The sequence below is a fragment of the Thamnophis sirtalis genome, unplaced genomic scaffold (assembly GCF_051295495.1).
Source record: "Thamnophis sirtalis isolate CommonGarterSnake01/CBP01778 unplaced genomic scaffold, rThaSir2_p1.2 scaffold_6, whole genome shotgun sequence".
NCBI lineage: Eukaryota > Metazoa > Chordata > Lepidosauria > Squamata > Natricidae > Thamnophis > Thamnophis sirtalis.
Window position 1 is genome coordinate 82686181 of NW_028261386.1, and position 16122 is coordinate 82702302.

Consider the following 16122-nt stretch of genomic DNA (forward strand, 5'->3'; position numbering starts at 1 on the left):
GAAGGGGAGGAGCGCAAGGCACGCCGGGATCGCGGAGGAGCAAGAAACCGTGGCGGAAAGATCGGAAAGGCTGCTGGAGGAGGCGCCATGGCTGTTCTACTGGAGACCACGCTGGGAGATCTAGTGATCGATTTATACACGGAGGAGAGACCGAGAGGTAGCGGCATTGCAGCGTGTGCCGCCTGGGACAAATGCCGGTCCAGAAACCTCTGGGCAACTGCAGAAAAATTCCGGTTTAGTGATACTTCTCCAGCAGGGTTTTGCCGAGCTTGGTTGGATAAGCTGGCACAACATTTGCGCATTGTGAAGGGGGGGGGGTACAGTTTTTGGGGATGCCTCGGAATCTGCAGCAGCCCAAAATGCAGATTGGGAAGGTCCTAGAGATCGTGGTGGTCTCAGGAGGTGGGGCTAGGGGATGGGCGGTAGATTGAAATTAATACTAGTTTTTTTCACATGGGATCCAAAGATCTCTATTGTTTTTTCCAGGGAGAACCTGGACGGATTGTAAAAAAGCTCTTTTAGATTTTTTTAAAATCTTGGGGAGGCTCCATTTCTTTAATAACTTTATACAATATTTACTTTGAAGATTATAAATGGCATCCCGTTTTTGACAGTTTATCAGTATTCCGGACTTGTATTTTATCTGAAATGTAAGAAAAGGCATTGGTTGGGAGGGGAGGACAACTACATACCATGAGCGCATGGGATTCCTCCTCTGTCTTGCTTTAACTGGTTTATCAATAAAACACCACTAATTCTCAATTTCCAACATGGCTTTATGAACTTGATTAATGGGGTTTTCAGTTTCTTTTCTGAGGTGCAAAGCAGAACTTTTTATGCCCAATTTCCACTGAAACTCCTATTTGACTTTCATAGCAGCTTGATTCCCATTACGCTAAAGGACCCTTCCTTACCCCATAAATAGCAGGAAAAGCTTCAGATTTAAACTTCTTATGCATCAGGGTGTTATTAAAGCATAGAAACAAAATCTGTATAAAAAGGACTAGAACTCACTGCCTCCATGCTTTCTAACAAGCTTCCGTGTCTCCAAATGTTGCATCAATGGATAGTCCACTCTTGCACATCCTGTCCTTGTGTAACTCAATTACTATATATTTTATACTGTTTGTCACTGCATTGCCATTTTTTTAACCTTCCTTTGTACCTCTTACCGTATTGAACTTTGCTTGGGAATTAATTAGGACAAGAGCTTGCTTTTTCTCACTTTGTAAAGCACAGTATGCATTGATGACACTGTAATTCAGGTAATATTAGAACAGGGAGTGTCCAGCATGTGGCCCCGAAGGTCATACATTTTTAACATTGTGTGATTTATATACATTAATTATCTATTTTATATTGCCTAGACGATTCCTCTTCATTCATTGCAACCGAGGCAAACCAAAAGTTTGGGCACCCATGTATTAGAACAAACAGTGATTTCTTAATATGAACAGAAGGCACTCTGCACATTAACATAGATGTACTTCAAAGATTATGACATGCATTGCTGGTTTATGGTCCACATATTTTTAAAAAATGGACTGCTGACTTGAAAATAGGTCCTGCTTTTTTCAATATTCTTTTTCTATAGTATTTGATAAAAACAATAGATAATATTTCTCTGTCATTTTAATCTGACCATTTATTCATGGCATGCCATTTGTTTCATGCAACTTCCTGGGGATTGTTGCTGGGCATTGTTTATTGAATTTGCATGAAGTATAGCTTGTTTCTTTTATTAGGCAAAGGCTGTAGCCTGTTTCAGTTGTCTTATCTTTATTCCTTCTAGCTTGTCTAAATTTCCTGAAGCTTTGCAAGACCAAATATTACAATTACTGCCTTATACATAATGTACAAGTAAGCATATCTTATTTTTTCCATTGTTTTTCCCTCATATATTAGACAATAATTTAATTGTGAGTTATACATAGTGGATATAGAATTTAAATCTAAGAGATACATATGCTAAATGACTTCCACATGTGTATGTTTAAATTCCTTTCTTCAGTTGTAAAACAGAAATGATAGCATAGACTGCCTTATATAATTATTGGCATACAGAATATTCTTAATAACAGGATTTTTTAAATGATAAATAATAAGTTGCATGTGTTCCACATTGTTTCAGAGAGATTTTATCATACAAACTGGAGACCCACTGGGGACTGGTCGTGGAGGTGAATCCATATTTTGGTAAACATTGTTTAGTTTTGATTTAAATAGTTGTCTATAAAACTTTTTGGATGCAGCAATTTTACTATTTATTGCATAGGCATTCATTTAGATTACCTATTGGATAATTATAGTTGGAACAAGAATAAATTGTAAACTTTGATAGTGAAAGTCTTCATGCAGTTGAGCATTCACTTTGGTCAATATATGATGCAGGAAAAATTTTAAATGATGGCTTTAAGCTTAAAAATCTTAAATGGTTTGGTACCAAGGACAGCTTTTACTTAGAATGGCTTAATATGAGCATCTAATATGAACATCTGAGGGAAAATAATTTAGTGGTTCTTCATTTCCTTGAAGAGCTGTGGTGGCACAGTGGTTAGAATGCAGTGTTGCAGGATAATTCACCTCTCACTGCCAGCAGTTCAATCCTGGTTGACTCAACCTTCCATCCTTCTGAGGTCAGTAAAATGAGGAGCCAGATTGTTGGGGCAATATGGTGACTCTATAAACCACTTAGATAGGACTGAAAAGCATTATGAAGTAGTATATAAGTCTAAATGCCATTGCTAAGCTATTGCTAAGTCTTGGGGATAAGGAATTGCCTCAGTTATGCAGTAGTCAGTGTTATAGAAGAATCTTTCTCTGGAAATTACTTTTGCTCCAGCACAGTTGACATTTCAGAAGCAACTTAAGATGGGTGTGGGTGTATGTATGTGAAGACTAATAATGCAATTGTATGTGTATAGGGTATTATTCTGTATTACTTTTAGATTAATGCAGTATATTACCATGAAGATTTTTAAAGTTTTTTTGGATACTACCAAGAGTCATATGATTGGGTTGATATGAAAAAATAAAGAAACAAATATGTAGTCTCAGTTATATAACTGATTCTGAAATTAACTGAATCATGAATAGAACTGTCAATTTGTACTTCTCCATGCACTGTGCTGCAGTTTTTTTTCTCTCACACGTGGATAGTTTTTAAAAGTTATGCAATTTATTCCGATTGATAATTTGTTTGTACATGTTTCAGCAAATTGTATGGTGATCAAGCTAGATTTTTTGAAGCAGAGAAAGTGCCAAGAATTAAACACAAGAAAAAGGGAACTGTGTCAATGGTAAACAATGGGAGTGATCAGCATGGATCTCAGGTATGTCCACAGATCTGGAAAAGTCATGTCAACATATTAGGACATATGGAAATTGCAAAGTACTACAGAGCACAGATGTGACATTATTTTAAAAAACCGAAAAAGGGGGGGGGAGCTTACATTTAAAAAATCTGTTCCTTCTGCAGTACTAGCATACCAGATGTTTCGTATTTTAATTGGGCAGTTACCAAACAAGATTGTTCATAAACATGGAATTAGGTGTAAAAACAATTTTGACTGATAGAGGAGGCATAATTGATCTCACTTAAAGCAAGAAATTTGGTCATCAGCCTTGAACCAGACCTAACATGATTCAGGTAGAATTCCATTCACACAGATTTTTCATAACTTTATTTCCATCCTTCTCTTCTTCTGCTTGATTTCTCTGAAAAAATCTCCCACTTTCTGAAATAAATTTAAACATTATGGAAGAAGAGCTGAGAGAAATAATTTGTTCTTCTTGCAGATGGACCACTCCTCCTCTATTCCACTATTGGGTGAATTCACACTAATGGGTGAATGCGCCTATTGGGTGAAGTCTTTTGATGTCATCCAAACTGAACTTCAGTTTATTCAACCATTTCAATGACATTGATGGTAGATTTGTCGTAAGATGACATTGTTTTCTGGGTTTGCTGAAAACCTTAGTGGAACGAGATCTCAACATGGTTGGCTATGACAAGTTAAATAACCTAGGCTTAACCTGGAGGAGCTCTAATAACACTCCTGTAGAGAACAATCAATCATCTGCTACACTATCCTCAGAAATAACCTCCAGGAAAGACTGAAATCATCACAATATCAAACCTTCTTCAGTACCTAAAATCACAGAAAGGTGGTGATATCAGAAGATTTTCTGGTGAATGAGACCAAAATCAGCTAATGTATCAATAGACTGAAATGGGTAGATAAAGATTTTCATTACTTTGTCAACTCCAATTCATTATTTTTCTTGATTTTTTTTTTAGTTTCTTATTACTACAGGAGAAAACTTAGATTATCTGAATGGTGTGCATACAGTGTTTGGTGAAGTAACAGAAGGCATGGATATATTGATGAAAATTAATGAATCCTTTGTCGACAAGGATTTTGTTCCATATCAAGACATCAGGTTTCACTATTTTATTTCTACACTTGATAAAATTCTGCTGGATTAAACAAAAACCAGCAAGTTGTATATATCAGAGACTTCTGAAACCCAAATCAAAAGTAGCTGTAGTTTTTCACTACTGTTGTGCTATCACCACTAAAGCTCTGGTAGATGTGTTTGCTATGACTTCAAAACTCCTTAAGCAAGTCACCATTTGTAAATTACGTAAATGAATTATGTGCAATGAAGTAAAAGAGGGTTTTTTTAGTCTCCCCTAAAACTTTTGCTGTCATACTTTTCATGTATAACATTAGTTCTGAGCTATATTTGATAGTAGATGAGAACAATTACCGGTATATGAACTAAACTTTATATAATTGAAAGGCAATTCAATTGCCTTCCAATTGGAGGGCAATTGTTGGTATTGGAGGGCAATTGTTAAATTCCTTTCAGCATAAACCAGATGAAGGCTTTCAGTTAAGTGTGTAATAATTCTGAATTTTATAATAACACATGTATCCTCTGTCAGTGTAAAACTAAGTTTAACATAGATTTTGTTTTCAGATAAATGAGTTTTGTTGTGTAGGTGTTTTTTTGATGCAGCAGTGAATTAATATTCAAAATTATTGTGAAACGGAATCTTGAACTTACTCTAACTGAATGTTTTTTATTTAGGATAAACCACACAGTGATCTTAGATGATCCATTTGATGATCCTTCTGGTTTGGCAATACCAGACCGTTCACCAGAACCTACAAAAGAACAATTGGATGTGAGTATTGCTTTTAACTTGAGTGTGGAGTAGATCAAGAAATATGTTTATATTCTAATGTATCAGCTGATTTTGCAGATGTATAGAACTTTGTGGTTATGTTCTCACAGAGGCCCAGAGTCAAGTTTGACTTGGGGAAAAAAAGCTTTAGTTTGGAGATATGTTGTTCAATAAAAGGAACTGTGTTTTGAACCTGTATCCTTTTCACTGGCAATAATACAGGTTCTTCCGTTTCAATAGCATTATAGTTTCAGCTTCAAGATAGGAAAAACATCAAACACAACAGTTGCAAGTATTCTTTTCTAAGTATATACTAGTTTTTGGGGGAATATTTGACTGCACACCATTATGCCTGCAAAATAATGAATAACATTAGAATTATAATTCATGCACTTGCCTGCCGAGAAGGCACATTCCTTTACTGACCGCTGATCTCTCATCATTATGTCTTCTATGGGGAACCAGAAAGTGTGCTAAACATTATCAAAGTATCATTAGCGGTAAGGTCCACAATTATGCTTCCCAAGGTTATATGGCAATGATACAGGGATGCACATTAATTTTATTTTTAAAATTTATTAAATTTGTGTACTTGTCCATCTCACCAAGTGACTCTGGGTGGTGAACAAAATTATCCCCTTATCATCAGGTGATAAGAAAGGGTGGTAAGGAAAAGGGAAGAGTGAATGAAATTCTGTAACTGCATTCTGTAGAAGTGCAACCTCAATACTTGGTGAACAATAACTGGAATTTCCATTGCTAAGTAATGCAATTGTAATGTGTGATGTCACATCACTACATCACTTAGTGACAGCAGTCCCAGCACTTCCCATTGCTGTCATTAAGCAAGAATCGTGCGTTGTTAGGCAAGGACCTCATTGCAATTTCCTGCTTGTTTCCACAAGCAAAGTTAGTGGAAAAAATGGCAGAAACTTGGAGGTCCCAGGTGGCTCACAAGGACGCGGGTGGGCAGGTAACTAGCTGCTGCAAGATGTGGGAGAGCCAGTGCAGGATAAGTGTGATGAGGTTTCAGGTAGCTGCTGCAGGGTGTTCTAAAAAGATGAAGTATTCATTCTAAATTGTATTAAATATCTGTCTCTTTGTTTTTATATAAGACAGAGTGGGAGAATAGGTGCTGATGAAGAAATTGATGACTTCAAAGGAAGATCCACCGATGAAGTGGAAGAAATTATGGCAGAGAAAGAAGCAAAAACACAGGCTATTCTCTTGGAAATGGTAAAAACAGTGTACTTGATCTGATTATTAAGCTGTAGATATGCAGATGGTTAGTTTTATATAAATAGAAATGATACCACATACCAAATGATTGCCACATTAAATCTGGTATGCTCTGTGTTCTTTGACAAATTTTGCCTCTTAAATTTAAACTTGTTTTATAGAGAAATCTAAAGGATTTAAAATACTATATAACATTTGATTAAAGCAATCCATATGCAGAATCACTCTTATGTTAAAGAACTTGAATGCAGATTAAATGTGCATCAGTGCTTATATTACAGTTTTAAAGCTATTGTACTAAACTCATGTAAACATTTATAAAATGTAGTACAAATTTATCTGACTTGTGGTCAGCAACTAGGTTCCACCTAGGACAGAGATGGCTAACCTTTTTGTCCTCACGTGCTGAAATCGCACCCGCCCATGCGACAGGGTACGCGCCGCCCCACTCAAAATGCAATGCACCACACACACATGTGCATGACCACCCTCATGCTCCCCCCCCACATTCCCCCCTACACATACACGTGTGACCCCCTGCCCCCTGTGCATACGTAAACACACGCATACCTGCCTCCCCGTGCATGCTCACACATCTCCTGCATGCACTGCAGGGGCTCGAAAATCAGCTTGCCAGCAGGAGGCACACATGCATATGCAGTGGAGCTGAGCTGGGCAACGGTTCGCGTGCCCGCAGACCTATGCGTGCCATAGGTTTGCCATCTCAGTCCTGGGAGGACAGAAGTCATAAACTAAATTCCAACTGCTATTTTTCCGAACTGAGGGAAAGGCTGATGGCAAATCCCAGAACTTGGTCATTATTTCCTCCATCCCTCTTTCCCTCTAGTGTGACAAATATGTGGAACATATTTTATGTAAGATCACCCAGCATGCCAGAACAATGTATATTTTAATATTTTTACCGTTACAACTTTAGTAATCCCTACTCATTGCAAGACATGAATAAGAATTATGTAATATCATCTACTGTAATCTTGATCTTTTAAAAATTAAAATATATGAATCAACTATATTAAAAAGCATTTAAAATGATAAATTTCTTTATTGATTGTTTTTTCCTGTGATGGTCCATGAAAGTAAACATATGATGCATTGGTAAGCCAGGTTTCAATTTGACACCACAATTATTGCTTATAAAGCAGTCCTTAATCTTTGTAAAATCTTAGAAGTCACAAACATGAAAAAAGAGATGAATGGATTTTGCCTTGTTCACAAGTTTAGTTATAGCTCAGAAGCATATTGTTTTTAAGAAAACTATCTTTTTTTTTAAAGAATCTCATCAGAGAGAGAACATTGAACTGAAAGGTCTGCCTTTTCTATTCTGAAGGCTTCAGAATAAACTTGAACAGCATATTCACATTGTACACATTCTCACAATGCAGTTGTTTCGATATGGGTATCCATAAGTGTAAATTGTAGGAGTGTTGGAATAACGTAATCTGTCTTGCCTTGTTCATCAGGTTGGAGACTTACCTGATGCAAATATCAAACCACCTGAAAATGTTCTTTTTGTCTGCAAACTTAATCCTGTGACAACCGATGAAGATCTTGAAATCATATTTTCCCGATTTGGTCTGATAAAAAGGTAACACTTTCAAAACATTTTCAAAGACTACATTAGCAGACCTTTATTAAAAGTGCAAAATGTAGTTCTTGCTCGTGAAAAATGCACAAGGAGACTTTTTTAGCCCCAGTGGCCTAGCAAGAGACTTTATATTGATATCAATGAGTGCCTTTTATTGACAGAAATACTTTTCAGACCTTTAGTGACTGCCTAAACTGAAAATGGTTTTTCCTAAACTGAAAATGGTTTTTCCTAAGTGGAAATCTCACAAAGTTCTCTTTAGCAGACTTTAAAAAGATGAATAGAAGTTCAGCAGGGGAACTGTTTTCGATTTCAAATCAATATATTTATGTGTGTCTTAGGGAAAGGATTTTGAGTCTTTGACTCATAATACAAGTAGTCCTCAATTTACAACCATAATGGAGCCCAAAATTTATGTTGTTAAGTGATTTATGACTTTTCTTACCACATTTGTTAAGTGAATCACTGCAGTTATTCAATTAGTAATATGGTGGTTAATTGAATCTGGATTCCCCCATTGACTTTGCTTGTCAGAAGGTTACAAAAGGGGATCACTTGACCCCAGGATTCCGCAACTGTCGTAAATATGAGTCAGTTGTCAAGCATCCAAATTTTGATCACATGATCACAGGGAATGCTGTAACGGTCATAAATGTGAAAAATGGTCATAAATCACTCTTCAGCGCCATTGTAACTTTGAACGGTCCCTTAACAAACTGTTGTAAGTTGAGGACTACCTGTATTATACACCAGGAAGGAGACAGATCTTTTCCCTGCTATTTGAATTTGAATTATCAAATATGGTTGCTTGAATCTTTAGTCTTACAATGCCATTTATTAAGTTTTAGAAAAACAATCACTGTAGACAGTTCCAGCACTTTTTCCTTCTGTATTGTAATGTAATATATGTCTGTCTGTTCTCTTTAGTTTTTTTACATGGCTTTTCTGTATCTTAAATCAATGTTATGTTAGAAAGTGCAATTCTCTAATTCAGTGTGAGGGCTAACCTGAATATACTTTTAAAGCTTATTGTAGTGCTTAGTATGTCGAAGCTGAAGGTAGTGATCCTTAAAAGTAATGGTAAAGGTTCCCCTCGCACATATGTGCTAGTCATTCCGACTCTAGGGGGCGATGCTCATCTCCGTTTCAAAGCTGAAGAGCCAGCACTGTCCAAAGCCGTCTCCATGGTCATGTGGCTGGCATGATTAAATGCTGAAGGCACCCAGAACACTTTTACCTTCCTACTAAGGTGGTCCCTATTTTTCTCCTTGCATTTTTACATGCTTTTGAACTGCTAGGTTGTTAGAAGCTTGGGCAAGTAACAGGAGCTCACTCCGTTACGCAGCACTAGGAATTCGAACCACCGAACTGCCGACCTTTCTGATCAACAAGCTCAACTATATTAGAACTTGGCCCAACTCTGAAACTCATCCATGGGTCTAAAGGTAGCCGTATAGGATAGAAAGTGAAAAATGAGACTTTTGCCTGTAGTTCTATAAAACTCACACATTCTTAATTTATTATCCATACTGCAACTTCTGATACCATAGTGGCTTACGAGGACCTCCAAAAATTATCTCTGTGAAAGCTGTGTTCCGTGGCTTATTTATGTATGTATGTATGTATGTATGTATGTATGTACGTACGTACGTACGTACGTACGTACGTACGTACGTACGTACGTACATATGTATATATAGCTGATAAAGGAGGAGAACCTGTGGCCTAATACAGCTGCCTAGTATGTAATACAGCCCAAGTTCGAATCCCAATAAGGGTATGGCTAGCTGATGAGAACTAAATAGCTTGAAATAGATCTATACTAGTCTCCCTTTATTTATTTATCAGCACAAATGCAACACACAGACATATATATATTGTCATTGCTTATCACATATTAACCGTATCTCTATGGTTTTCTGAACAAAATGTGCTGGTTTTTCAGTTGTGAAGTGATTCGAGATTGGAAAACTGGTGAATCTCTCTGCTATGCCTTCATTGAGTTTGAGAAGGTATGTGGCCATATGTATATGGTGTTTAGCTGTATAGTCTAACAATATAAACGGTGTTGTTACCAAACCGAATGCTTTAGGTACAACTTTATTTTAAAAAAATAACATTTGGAAAGTCTCAGTTCCAAGCATATTAAGACAGATGGAAGAGCACTAACCAGCCCCATAACTCTTTGAATCCCAAGCGAGATAGATATTTTTGGAAAGCCAGGAGACTGGAGCCCCACCTTTCCTCTGTGGGGAGAATGTTCCAAAGGGCATGAGGCAACTTCTCATTAACAATTAATCTCATGGACCAAGTTCACACTAATTTAAAATGTAGACTAGTTTGCAGCTAAGTCTGTCATGTGAACACAGCCATAGACTGGTTCCCTGAAGAAGCAACTGTGATTCCATTTTTGAAAATGCTTCTAAAATACCGAAACTTCTAGTGCCTTAACGCTATATTAAAGTCAGATTCTACTTAACAATATGGCATTGGTATTGTGCATTCTAAGCTGACTCTGCTAGGTAAGCAGCATTAATTCAGTTAGAATTTTTTATGGTATTCATGTTTTCCACTTCTGGTGGCATCAAAAAGTGGTTATGAATGTTCTAAATGTAATTATACTTTTTCTTGAAACATATACCAGGAAGAAGATTGCGAGAAAGCTTACTTTAAGATGGACAATGTCTTAATAGATGATAGGCGAATACATGTTGATTTTAGCCAATCTGTTGCAAAAGTTAAATGGAAAGGAAAAGGTAATAAGATGTATAAATTATTTTTATTAATTTCCCTCATTAAAAATTTCTTATAGACATTTTCAAATCTGTTTTTAGGGTGGGGGGGAACACAGAAATTTGTTTTCAGTGAAACTGTCAGATACAGATTTGTTGACCATCAATTAGCTAATTATAGAGGTGCATATTCTGTTTTTCAATTTTGTAATTATGCAGACAAAAAATGCTTAATAAAAGTTTGCTTAATAAATGCATGTGGGAACTGAGGTTTGACTATAGCTTTATCAGTATTAAGTATCGGTATTAAGAGGATTAATGCTGTAGCTGGTAGACTGAAAGGCAGTAGCTGAAACTATTTGAATTTGATCAAATTGTGTATGTGCCCATTAGAATTGGCATCATTTTTTTTGCTGAAGAGCACTGTTTGCGAAGGCTTCCTTTGTGAGCCAGACTATTTCTAATCTGATTATAAGAAAAATTAGCACAAAGCAGCACAAAGTATTTGTTTAGATTTCTGCAGGGGATCTCGTGACAGGCACTTCCCAGAGGCCTTAACTATTTCTGAAACATTTCTATTTGCAGCCCATTTCATGAGGATCTCCCTAAATCAGTTTATTTGGCACAGCAATTGTTAACAGCTATTTCCATACTGTATTCACAATTAATGTCAGCTTATCTCTCTTTTTATAAACAGGTGGGAAATATACAAAGGATGATTTCAAAGAATATGAAAAAGACCACAGCAAAACTTCTAAATTAAGCCTGAAGGAGAAAGCAAAATCCAAGCAAGAGTATCCTGAACAATTATATTATTGTATAAAGTGTCATAGTGGTTAAAATCAGTGGGTTGATAGAATAATTTCTTGACTTCCCAGCCCAGGGCTGAGAGGGTGTGGCTGGTCCAAAATCACCCAGCTGTCTTCCCTGCCTAAGGAAAGACCAGAACTCAAATCTCCTCCCTGCTTCTAATCCAGCACCTTAACACTACACCTCTTTGATATTCAAATAAGTAGAAAAATAACTAGAGCAATAACAAATATAACATTCAATATGCATATGAAACTATTCAGAGCTGATGAATATGCTTCTTCGTTATACACCAATATTAAAGTACTTATAGAGATTGCTAAGTATCTCTAGATCTAATATTATATTGAATATTATATTAATGGATAGATTTGAATTCACATATCTAATTTCAAACCTTATTTTCTTAGGGCTATTATGTAAACTCTTATTATATAACTTTCATACATGTAATATTTAGTGAAGTGCCAAGTTGGATTTAGGAAATCAAAAGAGTTCACTGGCAAGTACTACTTCTTTTAAGTGTCTCTGAAAACCTCAATTAAATGCCTGTTTAGGCTTTATGATAATTTTGTTATGTAGGAAATAAGCTGTGTTTAATCGTGACCAGAATCAAAGTGTTAACAGTTGTAAAAAAAAGTTTACACATGATGAATGTATTTGCTATAGATCCTCCTGGTTAAATTTAACCTTCTTGTGAATTTGGGAGTTTGTGTATCCTCTCAGTTCCATCTTTCAAAGACCTAATGTTACTTTGCATTCTGGCTAGATCGTACAGGACAATTGATTACAAAAGCTGTGAAGTGGAGGGCTACCATCAGTCTACCATGTAGACATCTCTCAGCAACTACCAAATTGTGTCTCAGAACAGTTACAAAACAGAAAATCTGGGATTAATTCTGATGGCCGCACATAGGAACTGGATGATTTAAAAAAAATCCATTCAAAAGTGTGTGTGTTTCAAAGTCTGGCAAAATTATTACAAAGAAATACTGAAAGGGATGGTTTGCTAGTTGATTCATTTATATCTGAGGGGTACTACCAAATTATTTCCTTGCACTTCATGGGACAATCAGCTCCAATACAATATCTATATTTATGAATTTTCTCTCCCTCTTAGCTCCCTCTGGCAGCACTATTGGTCACACTTTCCTTAACTGACATCCATAGCTCCAAATACGATCTTGTGCTGGAGAATGAAGAGGAAGAAGCCAAAACTAGCCACAAGCACTCTGATAAAAAGAGGAAACATTACCATTCAGACGACACCGATGAGGATGAGAAGAGGAGCAAAAAATCCAAGGTATTAAATGTTTGTCCTTTTGTTGGAATGATATTTTTAAAAGGTTCATTCCTGTGAAAAGAAAGTGGGCCTAGTGTTTTCCCTGCCTTTAAGGATGTCCATTCCTTTCTATCCTACTCCAGTATTATCCTATTTGCTGCCTTAACATAGATGAAAGGTTTACTCTCTGCTTTCCCATTTTCAAATAAAAGAGCTTGCTCATTGTTAACCACTTCTTTTGGCTTCTGCACTCTGCTGGAAATCCCCTTAACTCTGCAGAACTTTTTAGAAAAACTAAATTAAATATGATCTCAACAAAAGACAGGAAAGTTACCTTTGCCAATAGGCAGGAAAAAAACCCCAACTCTTTAGTTAAGAACCTGACATAAGTGACCTTTTGAAAAAGTATTGTGATCTGTTAGTTTCTGTGTGTGGTTTTTTATGATGCAGGAAAATGTTCTTAGTTACTATCAAAATATAATCTCATCCCCTTCTCCCCCCCCAATCTTGTGACAGCTAGGAAAAGATTAGAGATTCTTATTGTTGCTTAGTTGCTCTGTAGTGTTTCAAACACAAATTTAGGGCAAAAGTTTGCAATGCAATGATGGCACAGCTGTTAAATGAAGGCTGCAATGTAAAAGAACATTTTACTGAGCTAATTAACTGATTTATATAAATGAAAGGAGGCTAAAGGGAAGAGCCATCTCCCACGTCTTTTATTTTCCATATTCTTAAAAAAAGCCACTTAACTACTGTAGCCTCACTTTTTGCATTGCTATCTTCTCTTTGGAGGAGATTTCTGCATTGTCCCCACCAGATTCACTGCTAAATCTTAAAGTTATTTGCCTGTTGTAATATTCCTTGTGTGACCATTAATACGCCAAATTTCTTTCTCTGTCCTGCCATTTCATGCACTGTTCCTGATACCGTGTTTCCTTGAAAATAAGACAGGGTCTTATTTTCTTTTGACCCCTGAAATAAGCGCTTGGCCTTATTTTTGGGGAGATCTTATTATTTTTGAGGTGCAGGAGGCGGCAAGCATGGTTACCTCATGGCTGCTGTTTTGTTGCAATATTTTCAGGAAGGGCTTATTTTCGGGGGACGGCTTATTTTTAGTGCATTTGCTCAAAAGCCCAATTGGCCTTATTATCCAGGGAGGGCTTATTTTTTGGTAAAATGGGTACTGGCTTAAATTAGTTATCTTGTTATCTTCTTGTTTATTCATTTGCAAATAAGAAGAAACCTTTGACTATCTCCAATATAGTTTCCTCAGATATCTGTTTTTGGCTATGAAATATTCCCCAGGCATTCTAAATAATTTATCGAATTTCAGGCTTTTTAGAACTGTTTTTTCTGGTTATAATCTAAGCTCCCTTTAACCTTAAGTGTACTCTTTTCATTCAGTCCAGTGTTTCTAGTTGTTTAATTGTACATTTTTGCTTGGATGTCTGTTTTACCTGAAATTTGATTTCCTTTGGATAGCAAATAGTCTTTTTCTGAAAAATTGTAAAATGCTAACTCCTTGAAACCAGAACCTGTTGACTTAATATTGTTTTAAAGTGCTGTCTAAAAACATCAATAAACTGGAATACCTTTCATAGCGAAAGAAAAGGCTATTTTAAAAAAAATGTCTTCTAGTAAATGGGCTTGAGTAAATGAGTCGCCTTTGGTAGACTTGAAATGATGTGTCCCAACCTTTTGAGTAGCTATAATTTAAGAGAAAATTGACATAAATATGTTACAGATGGTATATAAAACTCTGTTAATGAGGAGCAGTGAGGCCTAGAGGTGAAAACATGTACTCACACTCCAGAGGTTGAGAGTTTAATCCTAAGAAGCAACAGATGGTTCTCTGTCAAGATGCAAAGAGTAAATAGTTGCTGTGAACTCAGTGTAGGCATCAGGAAGGGCATCTGGCCAGTAAATGCTCAGCTCCATTCAGTTGCCCCAACAAAAGGGATTACAGGATCATAAAAAGAAATAAACAACTGTTTATAATCACAAAAATAGGTAAATCATATGACAAAAAAGTGCTGGAATATTTTATTGTATGTGATTGTTATGGGGAAAAAACTCTGAAGTCACTAGAAAGAAAGAAATAATCTCAAAAACAAAGTTTGAATTGAAACCTCAGGGTTTTGTTTTGCTAGAAATTATCTCAGAACACATTTCTTAACATTACAATTTATTAAGATGTACACTGTTGGCCATGACAACAAATCTGATTCAACCCTGGAAAACAAAGAAACATTTTGCTTATGATAACAGATTGGGAAAAACATTTGAGGAAATACACAGCAAAAAAATTATGAAACCCTATTCTTGTATCAGAGCTGCTAAAACGAGAGACTGTAAAGTTAAATCAGCAAGAGAAAAGCTTAGCTGAAAATCAGATTAGATACCATTCCCAAGTAGTGTAACAATTTTGTGTAGGTTGTTTGTTTCCCACTTAATAGTACGGTCAATAGTTTCAATCACTTGTGAAAAATGGGAACATAGAAATATACACACAAAGACACATCTTCGTCTTCATGTTCTTCTTATCCTAACAGAATCTAGTTTGAAAACAAAAGTGAAATATTTGATATTGGCCCAAAAAAATAAAGTGTAATAACACTCTATAACAGCTTAAATTACCTTAGTTGGTTTCTTCTACGTTTTATAGATAAATTCCATTCATGCAGGACGATGTTCTGTTCCTTCCCTTCCTTCCTTCCTTCCTTCCTTCCTTCCTTCCTTCCTTCCTTCCTTCCTTCCTTCCTTCCTTCTCTGTGCCTTCATCTTCTCCAGGAAAGATAGGCTGGGAAGGAACATACAATAGCATCAAGAAAAAAGAACCCCCACAGAGCTATTATGTTTGTTTCCAGAGTATATAGCAACAGCAATAGCACTTACACTTATATAAGGCTTCACAGTGCTATACAGCCCTCTCTAAGCAGTTTACAGAGTCAGCATATTGCCCCCAACAATCTGGGTCCTCATTGTACCCACCTTGGAAGGATGGAAGGCTGAGTCAACCTTGAGCCTGGTGGGATTTGAATTTCAGGCAGCTGGCAGGCAGCAGAAGTAGCCTGCAGTACTGCACTCTAACCACTGCGCCACTGAGGCTCATATAACATTGTTTTATGACATGTCAAGGTTCAAATCTAATGTTTTAAGTAATTAGAGATTTACTGATCTCAGTAGCATCTGCAAGGGAAAGCATCTTTCTTTCCAGATATCTTGGATTACAGTTTCTGCCACCCATGTCAGCATGGTG

The 16122-nt window shown here is 36.5% G+C and overlaps 1 protein-coding gene across 1 annotated transcript in view; it reads left to right on the forward strand.

Annotated features, from left to right (window-relative positions):
* The window catches only part of PPIL4 (peptidylprolyl isomerase like 4), an 18535-nt gene continuing 2413 nt past the window's right edge, over positions 1-16122 (forward strand). Inside the window, exons 1-12 of the mRNA XM_014070745.2 lie at positions 1-157; positions 1793-1860; positions 2132-2196; positions 3215-3332; positions 4301-4443; positions 5098-5194; positions 6314-6430; positions 7915-8039; positions 9985-10051; positions 10684-10795; positions 11469-11565; positions 12752-12884. Of these exons, the coding sequence (XP_013926220.1) occupies positions 88-157; positions 1793-1860; positions 2132-2196; positions 3215-3332; positions 4301-4443; positions 5098-5194; positions 6314-6430; positions 7915-8039; positions 9985-10051; positions 10684-10795; positions 11469-11565; positions 12752-12884 (1212 nt within the window). The 5' untranslated portion in view covers positions 1-87. The remainder of the gene's footprint in view (positions 158-1792; positions 1861-2131; positions 2197-3214; positions 3333-4300; positions 4444-5097; positions 5195-6313; positions 6431-7914; positions 8040-9984; positions 10052-10683; positions 10796-11468; positions 11566-12751; positions 12885-16122) is intronic.